This window comes from Zonotrichia leucophrys, chromosome 19 (genome assembly GCF_028769735.1).
Source record: "Zonotrichia leucophrys gambelii isolate GWCS_2022_RI chromosome 19, RI_Zleu_2.0, whole genome shotgun sequence".
Lineage (NCBI taxonomy): Eukaryota > Metazoa > Chordata > Aves > Passeriformes > Passerellidae > Zonotrichia > Zonotrichia leucophrys.
In genome coordinates, this window is record NC_088188.1 from 1,622,095 (window position 1) to 1,648,165 (window position 26,071).

The window sequence follows — 26,071 nt, forward strand, 5'->3', positions numbered from 1 at the left end:
CCTACAGCTACAGAACAGCACTGGGATCCCACAGCCCTGGCACCCCAGAGCTCAGCTGGCAGCCACAGCCCAGCCAAAAAACCAGCAGCACATGGAGAAGCAGAGGGCATGGAAGGCGTGGGACTGGAGAGGGGTGGTTTGTGCTGAGGAGGTGCAGCCATAAGGGATGTTCTGAACCAATTCCTTGCTCAGATGAAGCCTCCCTGGCACAGAACAGCTGCCTTGCTCATTGTGCAGCAGAACAAAGCACCACTGCAAGGCATTTATTGACCTTTTTCTCTGCTCCACTCACAAGTGAAGAGTGACGTGATCCAGCAGCTCTTCTAACCTAACTCAGGGGTACCCTAAACCCAGGCTCTCCAAACCCACAGCTTTTTCCAGTGCTCAGACTCTCCCTAATGAGACACTGAACTTCCAGATGGAAAATACTGAAAAGGCATTTGAAACCCACAAAACACCAGCAAAGCAGTGACTCAAAGCCACCAAGGAAGCCTCCACCAGAAAGGGGAGGAGATGCCACTTGTGGGGTCACATCAGAACTGCCACAAAACCAGGCATGATTCAGCAGTCCCTGAGGTTTGCTGGCCTGGGGCCAATTCCCTGCAGGGCTGGGGCTGCTCTAGAGCTCCAGGAGCAGGAGAGGAAGAGGTATTTCAGTGAGAAGAGGGAGCAGGGAGAAGCCATCCCAAAAACTGCACATGAGACTGAGAATACACCCCAAAAGTGAGTGAGGATGTTCTGTGGATTCCTCCAGACCCTGGAAAGGAGGGAGGCAGCCCCTCTGACCACATTAACACTGCACATGTGCTGCCTGCAGAGTGCTGGATCCACTTCCATCACCCTGAGAAGCCGTGGGGATGGTTTATTCATGTGGGGATGGTTTATTTGCGTGGGGATGGTTTATTCGCGTGGGGATGGTTTATTCGCGTGGGGATGGTTTACTCGCATAGGAATGGTTATTCACAAGTGAGAGCACCTCTCCACAGCCAAGGATCTCCTGCAAAGGGATCAGCAGGGAAGGAACTGCCAGCTTCAGCTCCCTGCTTGTTTACAGAAACAGATGTTGTAGAGGATCCTCAAGAAATGCTTCACCACAGCAGCCAAGGGGAGAAACAACAACATGCCTGGTTTTTTTTAGGGCAGGATATTGCTGTAGAAGCACCTAAAAAGCCAGGCCTTGATCTGACTGGTATTCCAGCCACCAGTGCAGCCTCCTAACCCAGATGCCTTGATCTACCTCCAGCTGAGAGTATAAATATTTCCCTGACAGCTGGTGGTGCCACGCAGCAGAAGGATTCATAAAGTTTACATGAACATCCTGTAAACAATTTGAACATAAAAAGCTCTAACAGCCCAATTGTGCTTCTGATCAAAGGCAAACTTCAATATACAGCACAAATGAAAACTTCACCACTCTGGGACTCATTTCTCCCTTCAGGAAAAGCTGTTTTCCAAGGGTATGTAGGAGGGAGTTAACATAAATGAACCACACAGTCGTAGAAAGAGCTGCCTGCTCTGCAGCCTCAGATGTGTGTATTTAAATTATTGAGAGATAATGGAATTTAATTACGCTGAGAAGTCATGTTACAAAAATTCATGAACAAACCCTGTACTTTGGCTGGGATTAATGGTGCTGAGGTGAAACTCTCAGGGTGTGGGGCAGCTCTGTTCCTTCAGTGACACACAGAGCACGAGCAGCAATCCCAACTGAAGGGCCATCCCACAGGGAGTGAGGGAGGGAGAGCAGGAGCTGCAGGTGGGGGATGCTCTCCTCTGCCAGCTCTTCCCCAGCTCATTTATTCAGGCACTGACAGCTCCTTTGTCAAGCACCACCAAGGCCCAGACCCCTGGGTGCTCCCCTCCCTGCACAGCCACCTGGGTTCCCAAGGGAGCCATCTCCCTGGGTAATTTAACCATTGCAGGGTGTTCCTGCCAGAGCCAAGGAATGCAGGGCTCTGATCCACAAACAGGGACCTCTCCTTGAGGAGCTCCTGCTCTGGGAACCAAGCTCCATCCCTCCCAAATCCCCAGTCCTGCTGCACACCTCTGGGAGTGGTGGCAGCATGGAGGTGACAGGGATGACCCACAGCCCTGGGGGACCCCAACATCCACTGGCTGCCCCCCACAGCTCACAGGACCCTTCTAGACTCAGCAATGCACCCTTCCATTCAGCTCCAAAGGCAGCCAAGTCCTAAATGGGAGCTGAGAGACTTCTCCTCAAGGGGTTTTAGCAGCTCTTCTAGAGAGGGCTGGGGGGATTTCACTTGGCTCTGGATTTTTTAAATTCTTAGTGTCTGAGGAAGGGACTGTTCCACATTACACATCCACACTAATCCATCACTCCCTGAGCCTGAGCACATCTTAAGCCTTGAAGTCCACAACGAAATGACAGAAAGGGGACAAAATGTATATATGAGATGCAAAATGCTTCAGGATTTTTACCTGCTCTGTAGATAAATTACTTCTGTAATTTCTGCTGCTTCAGTTAGGAATAATACTAAAAAAAAATTTTTAAAAGGCAAGAAAAACCCAAGCAGTGTGTGAGACACGGGTGGCTGTGGGACACCCAAGAGGAGAGGCCACGGACACAGAGGGCTGGAGGCTGTCAGCCTGCCCAGCCCTCCCAGCCTGGCAGCTTTCATCATGATTTACCCAATGCAAATCTGACCTTTCTTACGAGTGACTTTTATTGCTTTTGGCAAAAGCAGCCGTGGACAACACAGTGGGGAAGAGCTGGCTTGGAAGCGAACAGCCTGAGCTGTGGAGAGGGAACTTGAACTCGGAATTTATCAAACTGACAGCCCCCGGGCACTCAGAGCTCCCCAGGGCTGCACTGAGAGCAGGAACAGCCCCCCCAGCCCCGGCAGAGAGCCCAGCACCTGCCTGCCAGCAATTACTGACATTATCTCCAAACAGGGGAGCTTTTCTGAGCTTCTTTTCCTGATATTTTGTAGTCTGAATGCTAATCCCTTTGACAAAACTGTCCCCTATGCTTTTTCCGTTCTCTTTCCCCTTAATCTCTTTCTCCCAGTGGAAAAAAAGAAAAAAAAAGAGGGTAAGGAAAAAAAAAAGAAAATACCAGCCAGCCTAGTTTGGCCGCACCTGGATTTGCATTGATTCCTCCCTTGTCATTCATGTTACCAACAGGAATTAGCATATGGCTTTAAGGGGAAACTCAGGAGGAGAAAAGAAAGATGCCATTTTGATGGAAATAAGGGGCAAAGGAATAATCTACCATCAACTAAAAAGCTTATTTGTGTACGGTTTCCCAAGCAAAGCTTCGAAAAGCCCATGTTGATTTTAGGCTACACAAAGAAACCCTAATCCTTTCAAGGGAACTAAATCACCAAAGAAAAGTACCTCTGAAGAAAAGGCTCCCTGTCAAGCATGGGTATTCACATCCAAAGGGATGCCACGAATCAAGCTCCGTAAGTAAACAGCAATAAGAATGTGGGAAATGTGTTTGAGTAAAAAAAGAAAACCAAAGGAAGAGGAAGAGGGGCCTACTCTTCATCAGTCACCTCCTGGGGAGGAGAGGAGCCCCTCACCCTGGTTACAGGCCTGCACCAGGAATGTGGATTCACCCGGCTTCTCCTGCCCTGGCCCAGCCCCAAGAAAGGGCTGCTCAAATGCCAAAGCTTTTTACAGCAAATTAGCAAAATAAAGATGCAGTCACATGTAGTTTGGGGGCCTGGGGTCACTCCAGACACGAAGCTCTTCCTTTCTAATGGTTGTGCCACCTATTCTCAGCCTCCAGAGGGGTCTGGGGAACCTGTAAATGCCATTAATCACAAAGGACAAATCAGCTTGCCAACTGAGATAACCTGGTTAGACCACAGAAATAATCCAGACTACTTCCAGAGGATGCTAATACATGAAAAACAGGACTATGGATCCGTAATGCAATTAAATCCAGGTATAATTCAATATGCAGCAGAAGCCTTCAGAAGCAGCAGCGGATCAGCATGGGAATCCCAAAGGTAACGGGGTCACATTCTGTCCCCAGTTAAACCATCCCAGCTTTGTGGAATTGAAAAGCACAGAGAAACACTGGAATGACTCACTGGACTGACAAACCAAACATGGGGAGAAGCACACAGGGCAAACACTGAGCAAACCCACACCCGGCCAACAGAACACACCTGAATTTCAAACCAGTCAAATCTGCCTCTTGTAAGGCCAAGAGTGATCCAAACCCCATCAGATAAAACCCAGGTTTACAGCCAGAAGCTCACCCTGCTCCAGGCACTTCCCATGTGCTGCCGGAGAAAAGCAGGACGCTGGGGTAAAAACCAGCCACGTTCTCAAGGCTTTGAATTATACTTGTTTGTGCAACTCACGCCTGGAGCTGCTCCCTCCACCCTCCTTGCAAAAACACCAACCAGATCAAAAAGGAGAATTACATAGAAAGGATCCCCAAAGCTTTCTAACAAGGGCCCAGCTCCACACGGCAGCTCACGGGCGCTGATTTAGGGCAAGCTTTCCCTTAATGTGCTGTTATATCATTAGCAGCTCTGTCTTTGGATTGCTGTTTGGAAGAAATTAATGGGATACTGAATATTTAAATGTGGCCCTCTCTATCATTTATTAACTCCACAGAAAGCACACAGCACAGTAAGCCATGGTTTATGACTATTATCCTGTGAATACTAAACGTTGGCTGGTTATTACTGTCAGCAGTGCAAATTGGCTATTCATAATTCCACGTCTATCATGGAGCTGATGAGTAACAATCAAGTTAAAACATTTTGAAAACTCTTACAGTTATTTAAATGAGCTTAAATTAAAGCCATTTGTAAAATAAACTATTCCCTAATATTGTTATTTAAATTAATTCTGACCTGGCAGGCAATGCATTATTTAAAGCCTATATTTTATATTAAGCAAAGCAATTACCAAGCATACAGAACACGTCTGAAACCCAGAGAAACATAAAAAGCACTAACAAGCTGATTGCGACATTTCTGCAAGACAAGTTACATTTCATCTCCCATTGAAATTGCCATGAAAAGAAACGTGTGGGGAAAAAAGGAAAATAAATCTGTTTGGGATGTGAATTGCAACCTTACCTTTATTTGTGACAGCGTTGAACAGTTTCTCAGAGCTGGCATCAGATGCCTGAAAGACCAATAAAAAAAGAAGAAAAAAAAAGAAGTTACATTTTCTAGCAGTGATAGATTTCCAAGGCACGGGGTATTTATGCACAGGCAGAGGTGTGTATATTTTAGGGAAACAAATCAGGAGACAAAACCAGGGGCGCTGGAAGCGGCGGCTCCGAGGCCGTGTCCATGAGGTGGTGCTGTTTGGCTGTGCTTCGCCGCCCTGCAGTGCAGATATTTCTTTGGAAAGATTCTATTTCATAAAGAAATGGGGTTTTTCTTCAACATTAGCTGCACAGACAGTGTATCTTTGTACTGCCATTATCCGATACATTCCGACATTGATTCTGCGATGCAGAAGAGTCACGGTTTCCAACCAGACAGCCCAGCCTCAGGAATTTCCAGAACTGCAGATTTCTTAATTAATTTTTAAAGTATTTTTGGGATCCCTGCTGTGTGAACATTTGATTTTTACCACCTTCAAAGCAGCGTTGATAACTTAGGTTAGTAATTTCATAAATTGCTGTTGCAAACTCTTTGAAAAAGAAAGAGTGTCAGGATCAGTGAATATTTCCACGTCAGCTTTGCCTTCCTCAGAATAACTGCTTCTTGACACCTCACTGTGTAAACTAATAAACCTTTTCTTTTTCATCAAGCCACCTTTATCCAGGGAGGTTTTTCCCCCTAATATTGTGTTAGTAGCTTGTCTATTCCTGCTGTTTCTATGCCAGGGTGCCAGCTCAGCTCTCTACCCATTTAAAAAGCTTTATTTCAGTTTCACACAAAACCATTCATCTCCCCCTTTCAGAAATTCCAACGGCACAAAACCAGGCAGGGAAGGAACACTGAAAATGTTCATTTTGCAAACACCCTGAAACCAAAAGCACCAAACACTCAGTTTCTGCTGTTGTGTGCTGCTGTGTTTGGGCACAAACACACACAAAACACACACAGGCAGCTACAGCTCAAACTTCTCCCACAAAAAGCACCCAAAAAAGCACAGAGCTGTTCAATTTTGAAAGCAGCCCTACTGAGAACCAGGCTGCTCTTGGAAAATACAGGGAAAACGCGCTCAGGAGCAGAACACCGCAAACAGGGTTAAAATGTAACACTTGAGAAACATTTTCATTTTTCCCTAGAAACTGTTTTCTTGCTGGATTCAGGAACAATAATTGAAAACACTGGAAAGCAGGCTATGGGTTTTTTTGTGAAAGGGAAGGAATTTCTCAATTCAAAACCAGATAAAAATCACCAGACAATCAACAAATATGTTCGCTATCTTGACTGCACTAAAAACTTGGATGTGAAACTCCCGATAAATGAGTGAGACATGGCTCAGACCGTGCATTACAGTGTAGGAATATACTGAAAAAATTTGTTTGCCCTCAAGTTAGTGACAGACAAGATTTCTATGATTAATTATTAAAAATAGCTGTATTTTTTTTCAGACTTCGAGACAAATTTTACAAGATTACTGCTGGCTTATTTGAAAGCTGAGCTGGTGCAATTTCGCCTCAACTAAATACCTTGTAAACACTGGATTTATTACCCAATGATGGATTTATTAAGCAGTGACGACTTTCTCTAAATTAATGAAAATATGTGAATAATGCACAAATTGAAGAGATCAAGAGGGCCATGTGCTTTAAAGAGCAGCCCAATGTTACTCCAACAAGAGGCTCAATGCTTTCCTACCCTTGCCAATCAGCCTGCTTAAAAAGAATCTTTCCCAGTGAATTTCAGCTGTTGTTGTCTTCTCAAATGCAGCTTTTCTCTGAAGTCAAAACTCACTGAACCAGTCCTTCTTTTTAGAAAGAAAATCCAATTTTAAAAACCGAACAAACTTCTTACAGTTTCAGCTATTACTTTATTTTACTGTTTCAAAACCGAACAGCACAGGGAAGCTCCACGGTTGATTTTCCTAAGCTACAAAGAGGAAAACATCTTTTTTAAGAAGTGTGCTTTAATGCCAAGCATAAACCAAGAGACTGTTTTTGAAGCCATGGTTTTTCAGGTGCAATCTTTTCCTGTGATATCGCACACCCCAGTGACAAACAGGGCTGTGCCACCTGGAAGGGGCACACCTCGAACAAAACGCAGCCTGCCCGGGGACTGCTCCGGAGCAACCTGGCAGATCATTATCCACGTAACATACATCTAAAAAAGGAATTGTTTTACAAAGAAAAAGCTCGTCCAAGAGTGAAGCTCATTTTGCATTACTGACCACACACAACTGAATGGAAGAGCAACTTGAAACAACCACGCTGAGATACCGAGAAAATAACCCAAACGCTGGCTGGAGCGGTGAGATGAACTTGGCCTGCCGGTTTCCTCACACAAAAATTGGATTTTAAATACAAAATAGCAATTAGGGTGATGTACCGGTGATACAGAGGCGAACACGCAGTGTATCAATTTCCATACAACTATTATTTTCCCACAGCTAGGCAGTTACACCACGCAACAACACTAAAGGAACTAAAAACCCAACTGATTCAAAAATCTGCAACAACTCAGCACTACCCCCGACGGGTGAAATTCGGTGCCTGTGCAGTGCTGACTAAACCCCGCTCCGCACTGACAGGGATCGGCGCAGACAACAAAGTGCCTTTATGTGCACGCTGGTGCGATGTGGCCGAACGTGGATGCTCCCGCGGCGGCGAGGAGCTCGGCTCTCCCTTCCCTTCCACCAACAACTCTTCCTTCGCTCCCCTTTATCCCGATCTTCCAGGTCTCACTGGAGCAGCTGATGAGCACTGTCTGCTGGCACCGTGACATTTGGGGACAGCACCGGGTTATCCGAGGCGCTGTGCCCGAGGAGCCCCCTCGGTTCCTCCTGCACGGAGCCGGAGCTGCTGACACACAGTTCCCTTCCTCGCACTCGGGCCGTTTTCCCTTACAAATCCCCTTGTTACCAAGCGCAGCTTAATCCTTTTCACCGCGAAATGAAACAACTCAGCAATCCCTGGGCTTAAAGACAAAAAAAAAAAAACCAACCAACCACACAGAAAAAAAATGACCCAAAGAGTATTTTTCCCTCACCAAGGAATGCGCTGCCGTTCGAGGGGATGAATGACTAAAATATTTCCTGTCCAGACAGCGCAGCCTGACTCACTGCTGGCACGGCACGGCCGCGGCACTTGCACCGGCCCCGCACCTGCCCGCGGAGCCAGCGCGGCCCCGCCGCCCCCTCCGCCCGGCCCGTCCGGGCTGCCCGGGCCCGGGGCGCTCCCTCCCGCCGCAGGAGCCGCAGCGAGCCCGGCCCGTGGTTACCTGCTGTCCGGGGGCTCCGCGGGGCGGCCGGCCCGCGGCTCATGGCGGTGCGGGAGGGACGGGCGAGTGCGGCAACTCCGATCCAGCGCGGCTCTCAGCGTCCCGCGGCCAAACCCCAACTAATCCTGCGCGGGGAAGCGACTCCGCGGGCCGGCCGCGCGGGCCGCCGGGCGGGCATCCTCGCCGGGCCGCCGACCCCTTCCCCGCTCCCGCAAGATGGTTCCCGGCAGGAGCGAGCGGAGCGCGGCGTGCGGGGAGCGCGGAGCGGGCGCTACAGAAGCGGCAGCAGGACAAAGAAAACCATGTGCGGCGGCGGCGGCCGGGGACAGCGGCGGCACCTCCGGGTGCGGGGCGGTGCGGGGCGGTGCGGCCGCGGCGCCTCCTCCCTCCCTCCGCGGCTCCAGCGCCGGCGGCTGCGCGTCCCTTCCTTCGCGCGGCTTTTTGGGTTCTCTTCCGCTGTTTGCCGGGGCGTTTGAGGGGCTGATTGGTTTTGTTTTGGTTAAAAAGTCATGCCCGTCCTCTCCCGAGCCAAAGCGGGCTCCCGCCGGGCGCCGTCCCTCCCGTCGCGGCCGCGCTCAGGTGAATTCCATGGGGGAGAGGCAGCGGCCCGGCCCCGGCTCCTCCGGCCCCGGCGAAACAGCCTCGCAAGCCTGTAATCCCCGCGGGGCTCCGCTCCGCTGTGCTCAGCTCTGCTCCGCCCGGCCCGGCTGCAGGCGCCAGCCGGACCCCTCTCCCGCCCGGCTCCGCTCCGCACTGCGCGCCGCTCCCGGAGCCGCCGCCGCCGCCCGCCGGCTCCGCCCTCCGCCGGCCCCGCCCCGCGCTCCGCCGGGGTCCCCGCGGCGGGGGCGGCCCGGCCGGGCGGGGGAGGCTCCGCGGGAGCCGCGCTCCCTCCGCCAGCCCCGGCCCCAGCAGCCCGCGGAGCTGCGCCGAGCCTCCGACAGCGGCTCCTCCGCTGCACCCGGCGCGGTGCGAGCAACCCGCGGAGCCGGACAGTCCCCCCTGCCCCGGGATGGCGGCACACGCACACGAGCATCGGTCGCGATAGCTACACGAACATCACTCGCTAGAGCTCCGCGGGATGAAAACACGATCGAAAGCATCGTATTGCATTTAGCAATTTTTTGGTTTTAACGGAAATTTAATTTTCTTTCTATTTATTTATTTCTTTTTTTTCTTTGAAGCGGGAAAAGCCAGTGTGCCCAGCTGCAGGCAGGGTGACCTGCTGGGGACCCCGGCTGATCTCTGAGCTTTGCCTTCTCTCTGAGCCCCCCGTCCAGACACTCGCCTGACTACTTCCAGCACTGAACATTATTGTCAACGGGCAGTGGATTTCCCGCTCGCTGCAGGTTCTCCTTAAGTGCAGCACACCATTAGTAATGGCCACCGCGAAAATAAACGCACAGATACGTGATGATATAAATGATTATTCACTGAAGCACAGCACTCGGAGCCAAATGATGTTTCCTGGGAAGATGAGAGGCAGTTATGCACATTGGCACAGTAGCTGCATACGGTGAGATGTTTCCTGGGAAAGAGATAGGTGCTAAGAGGGGATTTACGGGCTTGCAAGACCATGCCCAGGGAGTGTTTTCAAGATTTCAAACCTGGAAATGGGTTTCAATCCCATACCGGGCTAGGAGTGCTAATGGAATTAAACTCCCGTGGGTTCCACTTGAATTTGAGCTAAATCCTCAGAAACAAGGTTGACAAGTCCTATTCACTCCAACTCCTGTGGCAGAGCTCAGCCTGGAGGAGGTGATTCTCCTAAGGAAAAGATGGGAACTACCTTTACCAGCCAGAAAACGAGTGCAGAGCAAGAGCTGTGTGTGCCTGCTCAGCCTTACCTGAGCCAGGATTATAGTTATGTGCCCAAAATCCAACAGCAGCTTGCAAAGATTCATGTATGTCCTGGCTCTCAGCTCCAAGCTCACCTCGGGACATGGAGTGATGAGGGACTGCCCTTCTCCTGGCCCCAGAGCATCCAGGTGGCTCTGAGCTCTCCCCAGCAGTGACAGGGTGCAGGGGCTGCAGTGACTCTGGTGGCCCTGAGCAAATCCCACAGCATGAGAGGGGAAGGGGGAATCAGGATCTGAGTGTTCACACCAGAGCCAGGAAGGGGGAATCAGGATCTGACTCTCCACACAAGCACCAGTGCCATAATTAAGAAAGAACGCCTACCAGTTACCCGTGTAGAACTACAGGATTTTATGGAAATATTTCCCCTTCATTCCTCATTCCATCACCATATGATCCATTTAAAAATCCATTTAAGTTTTCCCCTTCAGTGGCTTCTCCAAGATTCTTATCTGAGGTGCAGTCCCACTGGCTGTGGTGGTTTCTGCTGGGACAGTGGGGTGGGAAGATGTACAAATAGCAATAATGCCTCACAGGAGATGAGCACAGCCAGCACAACTCCAGAGTCACAGCAGGGCCACAGACACCACTGTGCTTTCGTGCCACGGCTGATCCAGGGTGGGAACACTTTGGTGAAACTGGGACAAGTGGTCTACAGTGGAAAATTCAAGAATTGTGGCCAACCTCAGATCCTGGTATGGCAATTACCAATAAGCTCTCCAGGACTGTCCAGCTGAGTAGGTTATCCCCACATTTCCACACCAAAACTGAGCATGGGTTTTGGCTGCTAAATTTTCACAGGTTTTGGCATCTAATGAATATGTATTTGCATCTAATAAATATATACTGCAAAGATAACTCTGTGCTGTCAGAGAGGTGGTTTTCATTTCAAAATAGAAATGGCTCCAGGTCCGGTCTCTGGAATCAAGAGTGGGCAGTGGCCAAAAGCCATTGCAGCCCATTGGCCATGGGTATTGCTGGAGTGCAGATTCCAGTCCCACCAAAATTAAATTGATAAGGGCATTAGGCTGACAGAGTGTTCTCTGCACTATCAGCACTTGGGGACTCCATGGACCGAGGTGAATGAGCAATTAAATGCACAGAACCAAGGTGTGGCAGCTCATTTTCTGTGAGCACCTTGGTCAAGACTTTCCACATCCTGACATGGTAAGAACGGATCTAATTAAAGCCCAGGTTCCTCACAACACTTTAATTTGATACATTTAGCCTGGATTAAACAACAGGCTTGTCTGTACTGGATTTTTCCAATGTTAACCACATGCCACACCTGAAATCTCAGCACACACAGAATCAGAAATGCATTTACCTGCTCATCTCCCCGGGGCTGTGAGGGTTTATTGGCAGGGCTCTGGGCCTCATTATGTTCATTATTCATGCCTTAGAGATAAATTGAGGACCTCTGTTTTCCTGCTACAAAATTACACATGGACAAAATGCATTGTGCAATTCTGAATGAGAAATTTGGAGTTCACAAATTCACTCAAAGCCAAATTAAATCAAAGGGACCCCTCCTCAATTCTGAATGAGAAATTTGGAGTTCAGAAATTCACTCAAAGCCAAATTAAATCAAAGGGACCCCTCCTCCCTGCAGTGATTTCAATGCCTTTGGATCAAGCTTCCCCCCTCCTGACAATACTTTCCTGTGCTTTAGGTTATGCCTGGATAGGTTTTTGAAACCTTCTGTCTCTTATCTATGTGGGACCTTGCCAGAATTTTTTTCATCTGTCTGTGGTCTCTGTCAGCGTCGACATTTGTTTCTGCCACAACAACAGCCAAATGAAGTGCATTGAACTTGGATCAAAAGTAATTTCAAGATCTTTCACTCTCTGGAAGAGGTTTTCAGATCCAAGTATTTTATTAAAATGACCTAAAGCTGCCCAGACAGCAGGCAGGGAAGCAGACATTCGTTTCCAAGTCATAGAGTAATTCCAAAGAATTATCCATCTCTGGCACAAGAAGCAAACGAATATTGAAATTACAGCAGATTATATTGGATTAAATTATTTATGGCAAACCTCACCTCACCTGGAAGGTTCTGCAGCTCTTTTTTCCTGGCAACATGAAAAGTGGATATTCCAATTCTTTGCTATTCTGTCAAAGCCTGGAAACATTTATGTTTCCATTAAGTTGCTAACCTTCCCAGAAGACACCATGGTATCTGACTTTGGAGCGTGATTACGGTGCCTTATAAAGCCCTCCATAATGCTTTGAAAACATACAAGATTTTGCCTATTGCTGGATAAGACATGCAGGATCCTTTCCCCAAGAAAAGAATTTAGGGAGCTGTCAGCAGAGTTTTATGGCTGTGAACAGCAAGCCACGGCACGATGTCCCACTCAGAAGGTGCTTAAACTCCAGCAGTGTGAGAGGTGCAGGAGAAGGATCTGTTCTCCTCAACAACAGCAAAATCACCGCTGGTGTGGCCTTAAAATGGTCATGAGAGATGCCAGGAAAAGGAACTGGTGGTGAGAGCAGGTTCTGCTGGATCTGGGGGGATGTCTGGGAGCAGCCAGGGCGAGCACCAACACATCACATGGCAGTGATGCTCCCTCAGTGTCCCCTCAGCAGGGACAGGGCACTGGGGACAGGGGACACAATCAGCAAATGCCCCTTTCCGAGGGAACAGAGCTCTGGATGTAGAACATCCTGATTTTTACCCATCTTGGGTAAATCCCCATGTAAGTAATGCTTTTCATTTGACAAAGCAGAAAACTTCTGCAGGAACATATTAATGACAGTGCAACTTTTTTATTATTTTTATTTTTCTGCAGCATTTGCAAAACTAAACCCCTTTGTAATCCCTTCTTTTATGCAGAACAGATTGCAGTTTTAAGCAGAGGCCCATAAACTGCAGGTTCAAAGAAACCTGAAACTGAATTAGCATAAAAGCTGGAATTCTCATTTAGAGGAACAGCAAGGCAACCGCTCTGCAGGCAGTTTTATGATTAGGGTTTCAAATGGAAACAAAGATAAAAACTGGGGCTCGGGGAACAATAGGGCTGCTCTCTCTTCCCTATCCTTACAGCTTGGCCCTATAAAATACTAAGTGGTCTCCACTGCTTCCGAGGACAGAATTTAGCCCAGATTTGCTCACCTGGGGAGGGTGGATAATTTTCTGAACCCAGGCACTGTACCAAAGTCAAATCCTAACTGCCCGACATGTGTGAAGCCATTTCTCCCCCAGGCTCCTCCAAACAATGTGAAATCCTTCAGATGAACACCACAGCCATCTTTCCTTCCCTTCAACCACCACGAGGAGTGGGAATCCTGGCTGTAACTTTTCCATCAGAAAATGCCTGCATTTTATCTCTTCCTCTAAAACCCTTCCTGGGGTTTGAATTCTGAGTTACTAAAGAGACCAGGGAGCGTGGGTTGGCTGGATGTAGCTCCTGGAGACCTCTCTGGGCTCTGAGCTGCTATCCACCCTGCAGTCTAACCAGGAACATAAGATCCTATCTCTGGGTAAGAGGATAAAATATAAATTCTTCCCCATCCACCAGCACTTCGGTTGTGCACTTCATAAATGCACCACTTTCAAGCTGTGGCCATTATCCTTCCCTAATTTTTGCCTGCTAGCACATTCTGCAACTGAAGAAGTATTTAAAATTAATTTGTCTGTCAATATCTGGGTACTGAATCACCTAATAAGAGAAATATTTTTCATTCTCTTCTTCTCAGTCAGAAGAAAAGACTTTCTTATCACCAAATAAAGCATCCATTATTGCATGCTGTAATCCCATTCTGTCGTCCAGGTCATTTTTAGTCCAGAAAATGCTGAATCAGCACCATAAACCAATCAAGTAATTTCTTTCATTTTCTAACATTCAAGCAAAATAATGAAAATCACATCTCATTTGATGAGAAGAATATATGACAGAAATCTCCTCTTCCAAGGATAATTTTCAAAGAGGTGTGCCAAGGCAAGAAATACTGTTGCAAAAACATGGCTAATGTAGGGGCTCTTCTGCTGAACAGATAAATTCCATTTTTGACTGTCAGCTCATATTGAGAAAGTAGACTATGAACAATAAATCTGTACCTTTAGCCAGCTTCTAAACCATGCAAAGGCATTAACTTGGCAAAAGAATGACCATTACTTTGATGAATGAAACATTCACCTAAAATATTCATGTACAAGATGATAATATCCAATTGATAACCAAAAAACACCCACCCCACTGCAGATATTTAAATAACTGAGATGCATATGAGAGAAACCGAATCACATACATAAGAGGAGTTATTAAGGCGCTGTTAGGAGAACCAACAAATGAAAAAAAAAGGCTTGATAAATATTTTCCATAACAAAACACAATTGGTTTCAGTGGGATACAGCTCTGTTTCTCATTAGTTATCCTTCACTTGTCAGACAAGTTCCATATTTCACCGAAACCCGCTGAGTATTCTTTCTAGTTTGCTGGGGAAAGTGGCTATACATTTAGCACGTTCCCTTTATGCTGTGTGTTTTCACAGGTCTTTCTTTAAAACACACTGTACACGCTTTTGCTTCTTTCCCCCAGGATAGTGGGTTTCCACATCCAAGAGGAGTTTAAAAGCAGGTAACAAGTCATCACTTTTGAAGCTGCAGAGCAGCTGAAGAGGTGCAATAGCCCCAGCAGCCATTATCAGTGCCTGCCAGGGTGCCACGCTATCAAGTTATATGATAAAGCACTCAGCTGACACCAGAAAAATAATCATTCTCTCTCTCCTGCACCACCCCCTTTTTCACAAGGAGGCTTTTTACACTCATTAAATGCAACCTTATCTCTGAAAGACTGCAATCCTCAGCAAATGACAAGTGTGCCTAATCTCATTTTCTGACAAGCGATTCTGACAGCACCTTCCTTTTGATTTCTAAGACACGTAGCTAGACATATATTAATCTGTCAGTCATCGCCCCTAGGAAGGATGGAAAAAAAGGAGAGACGGAGATGAACATTTGTGAATGTGAAGGGAACAAGGCAAGAAAGGACTAGGGGTCCTTTTCTGGCTATTTTAAGCAACTCAACTGTGTTTCTCCACTCCTTCCACCCAAACATGGGACCCGAGTCACTCCTGTGCAGCACAGCCCTCAGCCTCCCTGTCTGCAGAGGTTGTTAATATGCATTTTATTCTAGGTATGAGTGTGGCCCAGCAGCTGTGGACCAGCAGCCAGCTGTGGGTGTATTTTCAGGTTTCCCCTGGTGTTGAAGGCAGTTGGGCTCTCATTTCATTTCTCTGCACCTCAACTTTCAGCATTACATAAAACCCAAGTGTTATCGTCACCATGGCACATATTTTAGTTATAGACATGGGACTTCCCAATGCTGGTACTATAAAATGGTAAGCCTTAATTCCAGATTTACAGTTTATGAAGTGTTCTGCAATAACACTCTTTTTGCAGCAAGAAATGCTTTGTCATTGCAGGCAGTGAGGCCCTGCCTGGCTTTGGTTGCTGGCCTGGCTGGCACACGTTGGCAGGTACAGGCAAAGATAGGTGGGGTAAAAGCATCAAGACTGAAAGCATCAAATTGGTGTCAGATCTTAACAACTTTGTACAAATGCTCAGAGTGCCGTAAAATGAAAGCATTTTGTTCAACCTCACAGCCTGGCAAGGTGCAAACTGGAGAGGCTGAGCAACACCAACTCCAGGTGCACTTGGAGACCAGGAAAAGGAAGGATTTGCAAGAACTCCTGGATAGAATAGGAGAGGATGCATTTCAAACCTGATGGCACTATGGAGCCCTGACAGTGATTGTGAATTGGGGCAGACTGATGGGATTTGCCATTCAGTGTGCAAAACACAGAGCCTTGTGCAGGATGTAGGATGTGCTAAGGGGATGCTTTACTGGAAGAGGGTAGATTTAGACAGGAAATTAGGAAGAAATTCTTCCCTGTGAAGGTGGTGAGGGGCTGAATGGATGCCCAGAGCAGCTGGGGCTGCCCCTGGATCCCTGGCAGTGCCCAAGGCCAGGCTGGACAGGGCTGGGAGCAGTCTGGGACAGCAGTGGGAAGTGTCCCTGCCATGGCAGGGGTGGCACTGGATGGGCTTTGAGCTCCCTTCCAACCCAAACCATCCTGGGATTCTCTGATACACATTGGTGAGCACAGGGCTGTGAGATGGAAGGAGGCAGACCTACAGGTAGGTATAAAAGTGCAAATAAATGAGATTCTACAAATGGGACCCAAAGGAAGAAAGAGATTAAGTGAGGTGGGAGGCAGTGTTCTTTATCTCACACAGACCTATTAGTTCTGCTCCTCATAAACCTGCCTTCTCCCTCTTAGCATGTGAGTCATATTCATATTTCTACCCACCAAATGCTAAATTAGAGTAAATTATACAGATTTACCATCTAACATTTGCTCCCTGACCTGCCTGCACTTGCAGAGAGCCTCCCCAGCTGGCAGCACATCCCCCTGCCTGGGGACATCCCAATGCCACAGCTCAGCCTGGTCCAGATGGGATCCCTCAGCTGAGAGCTCCCTTCCCTTCCTCTGTGTTATATTAACAGGAGAAACTTTATTGTTCATAATGGGATAAGAAAAAAAAAAAGAAAAAAAGAAATGAAAGCAAAGTACAAAGGGGCTCCAATGCAATGCTTTAAAGCAATGCCATTTTCATAGTAATATAGTCATTAAGTACTTGTTTGATGGTGCAAAAAAGTAGGCCAAGATCTTTGCTAATACATTTAATTAATCAATACCTGCACTAGAAGATGGGAACAATTAAAGTTTTTCTCCTCACTCAGACAAAGCAGCAGAAAGCTTGTGATCTACTTAAGGAGCTCGTCACTCAATGGGAAGATGAAAAGACTTCTTTAGTTTTACTTAAGAGCTGAAATCATGTTAATACTCGAGTGTTTAGGATCTGGCTCTCAAAAAGGCAGTAAATGAGCAGTGGCAGGAAAGCTGCCTGCTGTCACCGAGTCCCCAGCCTCGTGTTTCCACCCTGATGTCATCATAACGGGGAAAATCACAAATATGTGCTGGAGTTCATTGAGCCTGAAATTAGCACCAGGGATATTTCCTTGCAGAACACTTTGATAGCTGGGGCTGCTAGAAACACCCATCTACTGCTGACGGGCCTTAGAAGGGAAAATGTAAACCTGACCCTGCACAGTTTAGATTTCTGCTGGGTTTTTATTTAAAAAAAGAAATTTCTGGTTGTATCTTAAACTCAGGATGTAGAAAAGAAGGCGTAGGAAGGAAAAGTCACCTCCTCTGGGGAAAAGTGATGGGAGGAACCTGGGCAGTTCCCTGTGCAAACCTCTGGCTCAGCGAAGGAGGGACTTCTCATTTCACAACAAGAGCTGCTGATATGGGCATCAAGTAAGAGAAAATTGCCTAAAATCAGCCCATGTCCTTGGGGAACCCCAGCTCTGCCCCTGCACAGGGACCATTATCACCTGAGGGATGTCTCTGTTCCCCCTCTCAGGAAACACACCTTGGCCACCATCCTGGGGCTCCATGGGCTCCTGGTGCTGGCACATCTCCCCTGCACCAACTCACTGCTTGAAAAAGCTTTTGGCAGGGGTCTCATGGCACGAGGAACAGCACAGGCAGAGGGGAGAAGAGGTCCCTGCAGCCCAAGAGGCAGGACAGACAACAGCAGACAGAGGATATGGCAGCTTCCCACTCCCCAGAGGAGGAACATCAATCAAGGCCAGCGCAGGTAGTGCCAAAAACTGAAGGCTGCCCAGTTTTCTCCACTGTTTGACCCTCTGGTGAGAGCAGATCCCCATCCAGGACCTCACAGCTGCCTGCTGTGGAACCCACGGGTCCATCACACACAGGTGCTGACCTCACAGCATGAGGGAAAGCACAGGCACAGTGTTGTGCTGAAAACAAATTATTTCTTCATGTAATCATTAGCAGGAATATAAATGCAAATGACCTTATAATTTGTACTGTGAGAACTATCAAGCTAATGCTGTGGCTAAAGGAGAAAATCCCTCCCTGGTCATCTCTGGAGATGACTCAGGCCACAGAGCTGATCTCCTGTAAATTGCTTGCCTAGTTGCACTCAGTATTAAGCCCACCAGGCACTTTGCTGTTTCTAATCCCTTGTAAGAATGATGCAGGAGCCTCACTAACACACTGAGGCTCCCAATTCTTCTGTGCAAGCTCACCTTGGGTTGCAGGAGTCTGCACTCAAAGCTCTGAGCAAGGCCACCACACTCACAACAAAAAAGGCAGCAACAAAATAAGCAAGGTCGATTCTGCCCAATCCAACCTCCACAAATCCAAATCTCTCCAAAAATCCTGGTCAAAAGTCCTTGGAAAATAAAATCCTTCTGACACAATTTTCAGTAAGAAACAATTTTCAGCAGCTGGCCAAATGCTATTTTTCTTTCATTTAAGATTCTAACAAAACCTAACTTCTTTGTCTCTCAAGCTTCCTTGATCTCCTTCACTTTTAGCTGTCACATAAAGTCAATTGGCTGCACCTCTCTGCTTGATAAAGACAAGCCAGCTGGTCTGATGTATCTTTAATGAGCAGGTAGGTAAGACACAGTCCAACAAGGTGCTGAACACTTTGACCCTAAGCTAGCAAAGCACTTAAATATCTGCTTAACTTTTAACAAAAATATGGTTTTTTGAACCTAATGGGGCTGCTCTGGCATTCAGACTTCAGCACCATTGTATAAATTTGGCCGGGTGAGGGACAGAGCCTTTGCAAGGCTCAGTTCCTGAGAGAGCAAAACCAGGCAGAAACACACAGGTAAGCTGGTGAAAGGCAGCACAGCTGAGTCACAGCTGAACTGGGGAGTCTCTATCAGTAATTAATGTCTCAGCAGTGTAATTACAGTTGCACATATCCCTGAGTTGTTGTTCCTGTGGTAGCAGGCAGGATTATTCCTGCTCTAAGGTAACGTTCCATCCATGGGATGGAGCACCTGCAGGATCTGCAGGGATGAAGGCTTGGCCTTTGCTTCAAAATCACTGTTCAACCCTACAAGGAGGAAGGGACGAACACAAAATAAACAAATCCAAATGAGTGACGGGGAGGTCATAAAGAGGAAGCTGAAAGAGTAAAAATAAAACCAAAGCTGAGCTATTGTTGCTGAGGTTCAGTTAATCAGCTGATCTATGGGATCAGCCTGGATTATTCCAGGCATTACTGGAGGAGGTGTGCTCTGAGAATCTAATAAAACACACGAGAGCTGTGATAAAACTTTAACCTGCTTTGATAATACAGTGACATTCTTCTCCACACACACCTGTAAGAAAGGCTGCCAGATCTCATCACCATTAGTTATTAATCTATTTGTTCCTATAAAACTTTCTCATTTCCCCCTCCTTTTTCAGGAGTTTACTTTTTCTAAAGTGGAGCTGATTTAAGGTAGGAAAAAAGCTGCAGCATATCAAGAAACGAATGGAAAAATAGGTAAGGAGATAATGTTTAACTGGGAAGGAAGAGTTATTTTAGAAATATTTTATATCATTTAAAAAGCACTGAGTACTATTTTATGCCTCTTCCTGAGGAATAAAAGTGATAGTTATGGGGCCGGGTGTACATAATTCAATAGAAAAGTGAGACTGCAACAGATACATAAAAATCTCTTTAAAAAGTAGCTCAAATAGATTCTTCATGAGTAAAACACTGGCAACCTGAATTTTAGTATCATTCTCAGCATTTCAGTGGAGCATTTTGTTCATCTGTAAAGTGCTACAGCAAACAGAGAATAGATCATTCCTGCTCAGCCCTGTGTCATCTCAGCTCAGCCGCCCTGGGGCTGTGCCGTCCATCACTGGGGCTGGGACACAGGCTGGCCACCTCAGCGCCTCCAGCTCTGTCAGACTGATAGAATGTGCCTCATGCTTGGGGTTATGGCCATTTATTTGGGGAGATTTAGCTGATCTGTGACTCACTGCTGTGCGAACAACAAAAATAAGATGTTCGCCATTCCAGGTTCTGTCTATACAACATTACATAATATGAGGATGAAGTATTTTTCCTTAGCAGCACGTTGCAATATTATGGTGTGAGGCTCTTTGTATCACCCAGGACATAGCCAGAGAAGAAGGTTATAAAAAGCTGCCTGAGCTGGTTTTATTTTAAGAGGCCTCCAGACCAAAGGCCTGCTCTCCGCCTTGGGCCTGGCAGGGAGGCTCCGAGAAGCCACCGGGGCTCCCCATTAAAATACTGTTAGCACAGACAAGAGTTTTGGTCTTCTTTTTAGTTCAAACGTCGTCTGGGAGAGACAAAGAAACAAAGTGCTTGGGTCAGTGGAAATTTCTGACAAAGACTTTTCTTCCTGGCACACACAGGGCCAGCCCCACCAACTGTGTGGGGTTTGTCCCCCCCGAATGACAAGGCAAAGGTCCTGATTAAAGGCCCTTGGAGCGGGGACACAAAAGATGGCCCAGGACTTCAAAGCCAGCACACTGCTGGCCAGCGGGGAGGTCCCTTTCTTCCCCTCTCTCTCCTTTTAACTTCAGCTCCTGCTGGCTCTGGAGGGGCTTCTAATTGCATTTCACAGGGCCTGAACAAAACGTGGTCTTGTCTTGCACACAGCAGCGACCCCGGAGGACGTGGAGATGATGTGAGGCTTCAGAGCAGGAACAAAAAGAGATTCATCATGTCAGCAGGCCGTGCAGAGGCAATGCTGAGCCTTCTGCAGGATCATTTGCATGTTGCCACATTTCTGGAGGTGAGCTGGCAGGGGTGGGCTTCACAGAAGTGGTGTGGCCAGCCCCCTCCTCACGGCTTTGAACGTGGGGCATCTGCAAAGCCAAGATTTGGGGCAGGGTTTGACCTGATCTGCAGCACCAGGAAAGCCAAACACAGCTGAGGGTGGCTGCTGTGCACAGCAGAGCAGAGATCTCCCTTGGGCTGGAGAGGGAGAACCTCTGCCCACTGAGCCAGGTCTGCGGGTGGAGACTTTCTCTGGCAAATTGGGACTTTGACCAAACAGTGCCCAGGCTGACTTAAACAACCTAATTAAGATTCTTCCAGTGAGTCTAGAGCTATGGGAGAGAAGGTTTGGCTGAAGCCAGAAAGATTTGTTGGAAGTACAGGAAAGTGGTTTCAGGGGATGTGGGATGAGAAGAAAGCCTCAGGCCAGGTGTTCCACAGGCAGTGCCAGGTCAGCCAGAGATGGGTTTACATGATTTAAATTAAGCACAGAAGTGCACTGGAACCCAGCACTTGGCCACCTCACCTTCCAAAAAACCCAAAAGAGCAAAAAAGGTCTGGACTAGCGTGGATGAACAAAACACCATCTCATCCCAAAATAACACAAGTCACAAAGTGCTATCCCTTTAATGTCTGATAGTTCCTCTTTTCCACTTCCCTAATGAGATTGCCTTCCTCATTCTTTTCCTTTTGCATTCAAATTTCAATCTGCACTGAATTTTCCACATTACAGGATGAACCATATATCTATTTTCCCACATTGCACAGCACTAGATCCAAAACAATACATCCAAATCCCAAGAAGTGGAGTTTATCCCATGTTCCCTGTGCTGGTGCCAGTGGAAGCTGGTGCTGCTGAGCCCAGGCTTTCTCCATGGATGCTCAGGAAGAGAATTAGGCCTGGAATGAGGTTAGTTACTCACTGCTGATTCATCAGGCGTTTGAGATTTGGATTAACAAACCATTCATCCCCCAGTCCTTGTGTGCAGGCCCCTGTTTCCAACAGGAGTAGGGGTTTTTTATTTATTTACTAACTGACAATAGTGGAAAGCCTCATATTCACATCTGAATTATAATAAATGCATTATAAATGAGTAAGTAGGAAACAGTAAGGAAATGATGTTTTACTTTTAAATGCTAATTATGGAGCCCTGGTGCAGTTAATGTGTAGGGTGTTCTGTCAATTTTTAATGTTTATGCCAAGTGTAGTCTTCAATTTAACATGAGCTTTTAATCCTTTGAGTACTAAATTGCCTTTTAATGCTTGCAGCACAACATTGTGTTTGCACAAAGTCAAGACTGAAAAATGAATTTACTACAAGATATGTGCATGTATGAAGGGGGGGGAAGTACAAAGGACAAGATTTTTTTCTTAATGATGTTGTTGGAACTGTACAAGAGGAAGGAACTGCTTTCAGGATGTACCTGGCAATTCTTTGCAGAGGCTGCTGCTGATTTAGTATCTCTGTTGAGGCATTTTCAGAGAGCTCTTTCAGGTTCCAAGAATTGATCCAAGAGCTACACCAAAATTTTAGGTTAAGCAAACTTGGAGGAAAACATGATGGAAGGAATTACCATAGAGAGGAACCTACATAGTCAGTAAGACAAAGCATCTATGAAGAGAGGGAGTTTTTCAGGTGATGAAAGTGTAAAGAGTAAGGTTGTTCTGGCAAAGATAAATTACATGGTTTTCTGGGTTGGCTGGTTTGGTTTTGCCTTTTCAGCAGGTGTAACAGGCCCCAGGTAGTTCCTAGCACTCAGGGTGCACCAGTCATGGCTATGGCACAGCACCTGGGCTGAAGATGCTCATCCCAGCCCAACAGAGCTTCCCCTTCCCACTCTGCCCCAGAAACCCCAGCACAGCCAGACTGGGGAAATGGCTCAGGAGCACTCTGGGGAGGGTCCATGCTCAGGGCACCAGGACAGCCAAGCCCTGCACACTGCCAGGGTGCCCTGCTGGGGCTGTGCCCTCTCCTGCAGCCCCAGGAGCTCCTCTGGGATTTGGCCACCCCAGCCCCACTGCCCCACTCTGCCCCTCCCTGCACGCGGGGACTTAGAGCAGCTTGTGTGGCTAATCCCTGTTTATCTCCTTGCTGAACAGACTTTTTAAAATGACACTGTTCACATGCTTAAAGCTCCAAATTTGACTTTCCTTGACAGCAGCCATCTCAGGAATCCCAATGAGGTTTATTTTTGGCAGTGGAGCCTTCACAGAATAAGCTTTGCTGCGTGTACAGCTCCCAGCTCTGCAGAGGAGGAGAACTGGGCACCTGAGGATTTGGTACATCCCAGGGATGTGCCCTCAGCTTTGCTACCAGCTTAGACCCAGAGGGCTAAAGCTAATTAATTAAAAACTCTCTTTAATTTTTCTCTTCCCCTGCATTTCCACCATCCATAAGATTTTGGAAGGCTGGAAAGGACCTCAAAGCCCATCCAGTGCCACCCCTCCATGGCAGGGACACCTCTCACTGTCCCAGGCTGCTCCAAGTGCCATCCAACCTGGCCTTGGGCACTGCCAGGGATCCAGGGGCAGCCACAGCTTCTCGGGGCACCCTCTGCCACCCTCACATGGAGCAATTTCTTCTCAATATCCAATTTGAACCTCTCCTTCTTCAGTTTAAAGCCGTTCCACTTTGTCCTATCACTGCAAAAAGTTCCTCTCCAGCTTTCCTGTAGGCTGCAGGTATTTGAAAATATTTTTCCTTCTCCCTCATCGTAGCTTCCCACGTGTGCTAACACACAGTTTATGCTGCCCACTCCAATAATTTGGTGTTCTGGGAAGAAGCATCTCTTTGCTTAGCCCATCAGAGGGAACAGCAGTCAGAAAGAAGCAGAAATACAAACAGGATCAATTGTTTTATGATTAAATAATACATTTTTAAAACATGACTGTAAAGGGAAACTTAGACAGCAAAAGGTAGAGTTTGAGCTAATGAATTACCACAGGTAAAGTTCAGACATTACTTCTGAAAAAACTGCAGTTGAAATTAATCTACAGGCCTTGTGCTAGAAACTCACACTGAATTTAAGCACAGAAAGTCCTGCACATAAAGCAGGCAAAACACAGAATCACAGGATCATTAACATTGGAAAAGACCAAAACACTACTGTACTTTAGAGATTGATAACAGATAATCCATACCTTAAAAAATCAAATATATGTCCTTATTTGCTCAATGGCTTTGATCTGGTGGTTTAATTTAGGCAGATAAAACTGAATTAGATGCCAGTTTTAAAAGCCTGGTCTTCAAATACTGGACTCCCATTTTGAGAAGGGAGGGACAGATCAGAACACAGAGCCAGGGAAGGCACATCCCACCCTGCAGCAGCCAAAGCCTCTGGAGCATCACCATGGGCATGGCTCCAGAAGGACATGGCAGCACAGAACTGCTCCAGGCACATATTCCACACATGTAAATATTCCTGTATGAGGCTTAGATCTCCAGTAGGAGGGTTGGAAAAATAAACCCATCTTTTTGGATGAGATGGAAACAGGAACAGGGCTGGAGTTTGGCTGGTGGGACACCCTGGAGCTGGTGGGGGTGGCAGTGGGGACAGGGACACACAGACGGGGTCAGACCTCAGCCCTGGCACACAGTTCTGCAGGTGTCTGAAGGCAGGAACCCCCCTGCCACAAACCACCTACCAATTGTTACAGTTTTTAAAATAAGACAGGAATAACGTCTTTTGTATTTGAAGCATATTTGCTTTGCCTTATATTTCCAAGCCTCTTCCTTACGCTATTTTTTCTCCCCTCACCCAGGTTTTTTAATCCTCCCATTCAGAGCTGAATTCTTCTCTTTTCCTTTCCATGTCATTGAGGTGAACAGTGTCTATTTTAGATCTTGTTCATTAATGTATCGAGGCATCTTACTTTGTATTACTTCCATATCTTGATGTTATCTAAAGCTTTTTATATAGTAAGAGAGAAATTACAAGGTTTATAATTTCCCTCATACATGTAACAAAAATGATGAAGCATGAAATTGCAGAGCTGTGACTGATTTTCTATAAAAGTTCAACAATTTCCAGCAGGCTGAGCTGGGGCTGGATTTGCTCTGTGCCTTTAGGTCTTGTTGATATTCATCTGTGTGTGTATGTGAGTGCCATTATAAAGTTGGATATCCATCAAATAGGTGACAGAGGAGGCCATGGAGATGCTCCAGGGCTGGAGCCCCTGTGCTCTGGAGCCAGGTTGGGAGAGCTGGGGGTGCTCTGGAGAGGAGAAGCTCCAGGGAGAGCTCAGAGCCCCTTGCAGGGCCTGAAGGGGCTCCAGGAGAGCTGGAGAGGGGCTGGGGACAAGGATGGAGGGACAGGACCCAGGGAATGGCTCCCACTGCCAGAGGGCAGGGATGGATGGGATATTGGGAATCAGGAATTGTTCCCTGTGAGGGTGGGCAGGCCCTGGCACAGGGTGCCCAGAGCAGCTGGGGCTGCCCCTGGATCCCTGGCAGTGCCCAAGGCCAGGCTGGACAGGGCTGGGAGCAGCCTGGGACAGTGGGAGGTGTCCCTGCCATGGCAGGGGTGGGATGGGATGAGCTTTAATGTCCCTTCCAAACCAGAGGGCTCCAGGTTTCCATGAGGGTTTTTGGGGGTGATCTGCCTGAACCAGGAGCTGCTGTGTCAGCTTTTAAAAGAACCTTCTCAAATGGAGTGCCAGGGAGGAAGAGAGGTGAGAGATTGGGAAGGAATTCTTTACTCAGAGGGTGCTGAGGCCCTGGCAGAGCAGCTGTGCCTGCCCCTGGATCCCTGGCAGTCCTGGACTCTGGGGCTTGGAGCAGCCTGGGACTGTGGGAGGGGTCCTGCCCATGGAGGGGGTGAAATGGGATGAGCTTTACAGATCCTTCCAACCCAAACCCTCCTGTGACTCTGAATCTATAAATAAATCACACTTGGGTAAAAACCAACACTAAACCACCAGATAAAACTCTTCTGAGAGGATGCAGCATGTCTGCAGCAGATTTGGAATTACACTGCAATTCTGTAAAACAGCAGACAGCTCTTTTATAGGTCTTTTAAGCAGATGAAAGAAGGGATTCAGTTTACCCACATCTGCAAAATCCTGCTTGGGGGAATAAACACTCAGCAAGAAACTTCTCATTCTTTGTGCACCTGCCTAGGGCAAAAGCACCACAATACTGGCATTACTCCTGGGCTTCTGAACACATCTTGCTTTTGACCAGGCTGCAGATACAGCAGCCCTAAA

The 26,071-nt window shown here is 47.3% G+C and overlaps 1 protein-coding gene across 7 annotated transcripts in view; it reads right to left on the reverse strand.

The window, feature by feature from the left end:
• AUTS2 (activator of transcription and developmental regulator AUTS2) overlaps positions 1 to 26,071 on the reverse strand; it is a 794,855-nt gene that overhangs the window by 66,090 nt on the left and 702,694 nt on the right. For all 7 annotated transcript variants that reach the window (XM_064729514.1, XM_064729517.1, XM_064729513.1 and 4 more), the window contains one exon: positions 5,070 to 5,118. In XM_064729514.1, coding sequence (XP_064585584.1) covers positions 5,070 to 5,118 — 49 coding nt within the window. The remainder of the gene's footprint in view (positions 1 to 5,069; positions 5,119 to 26,071) is intronic.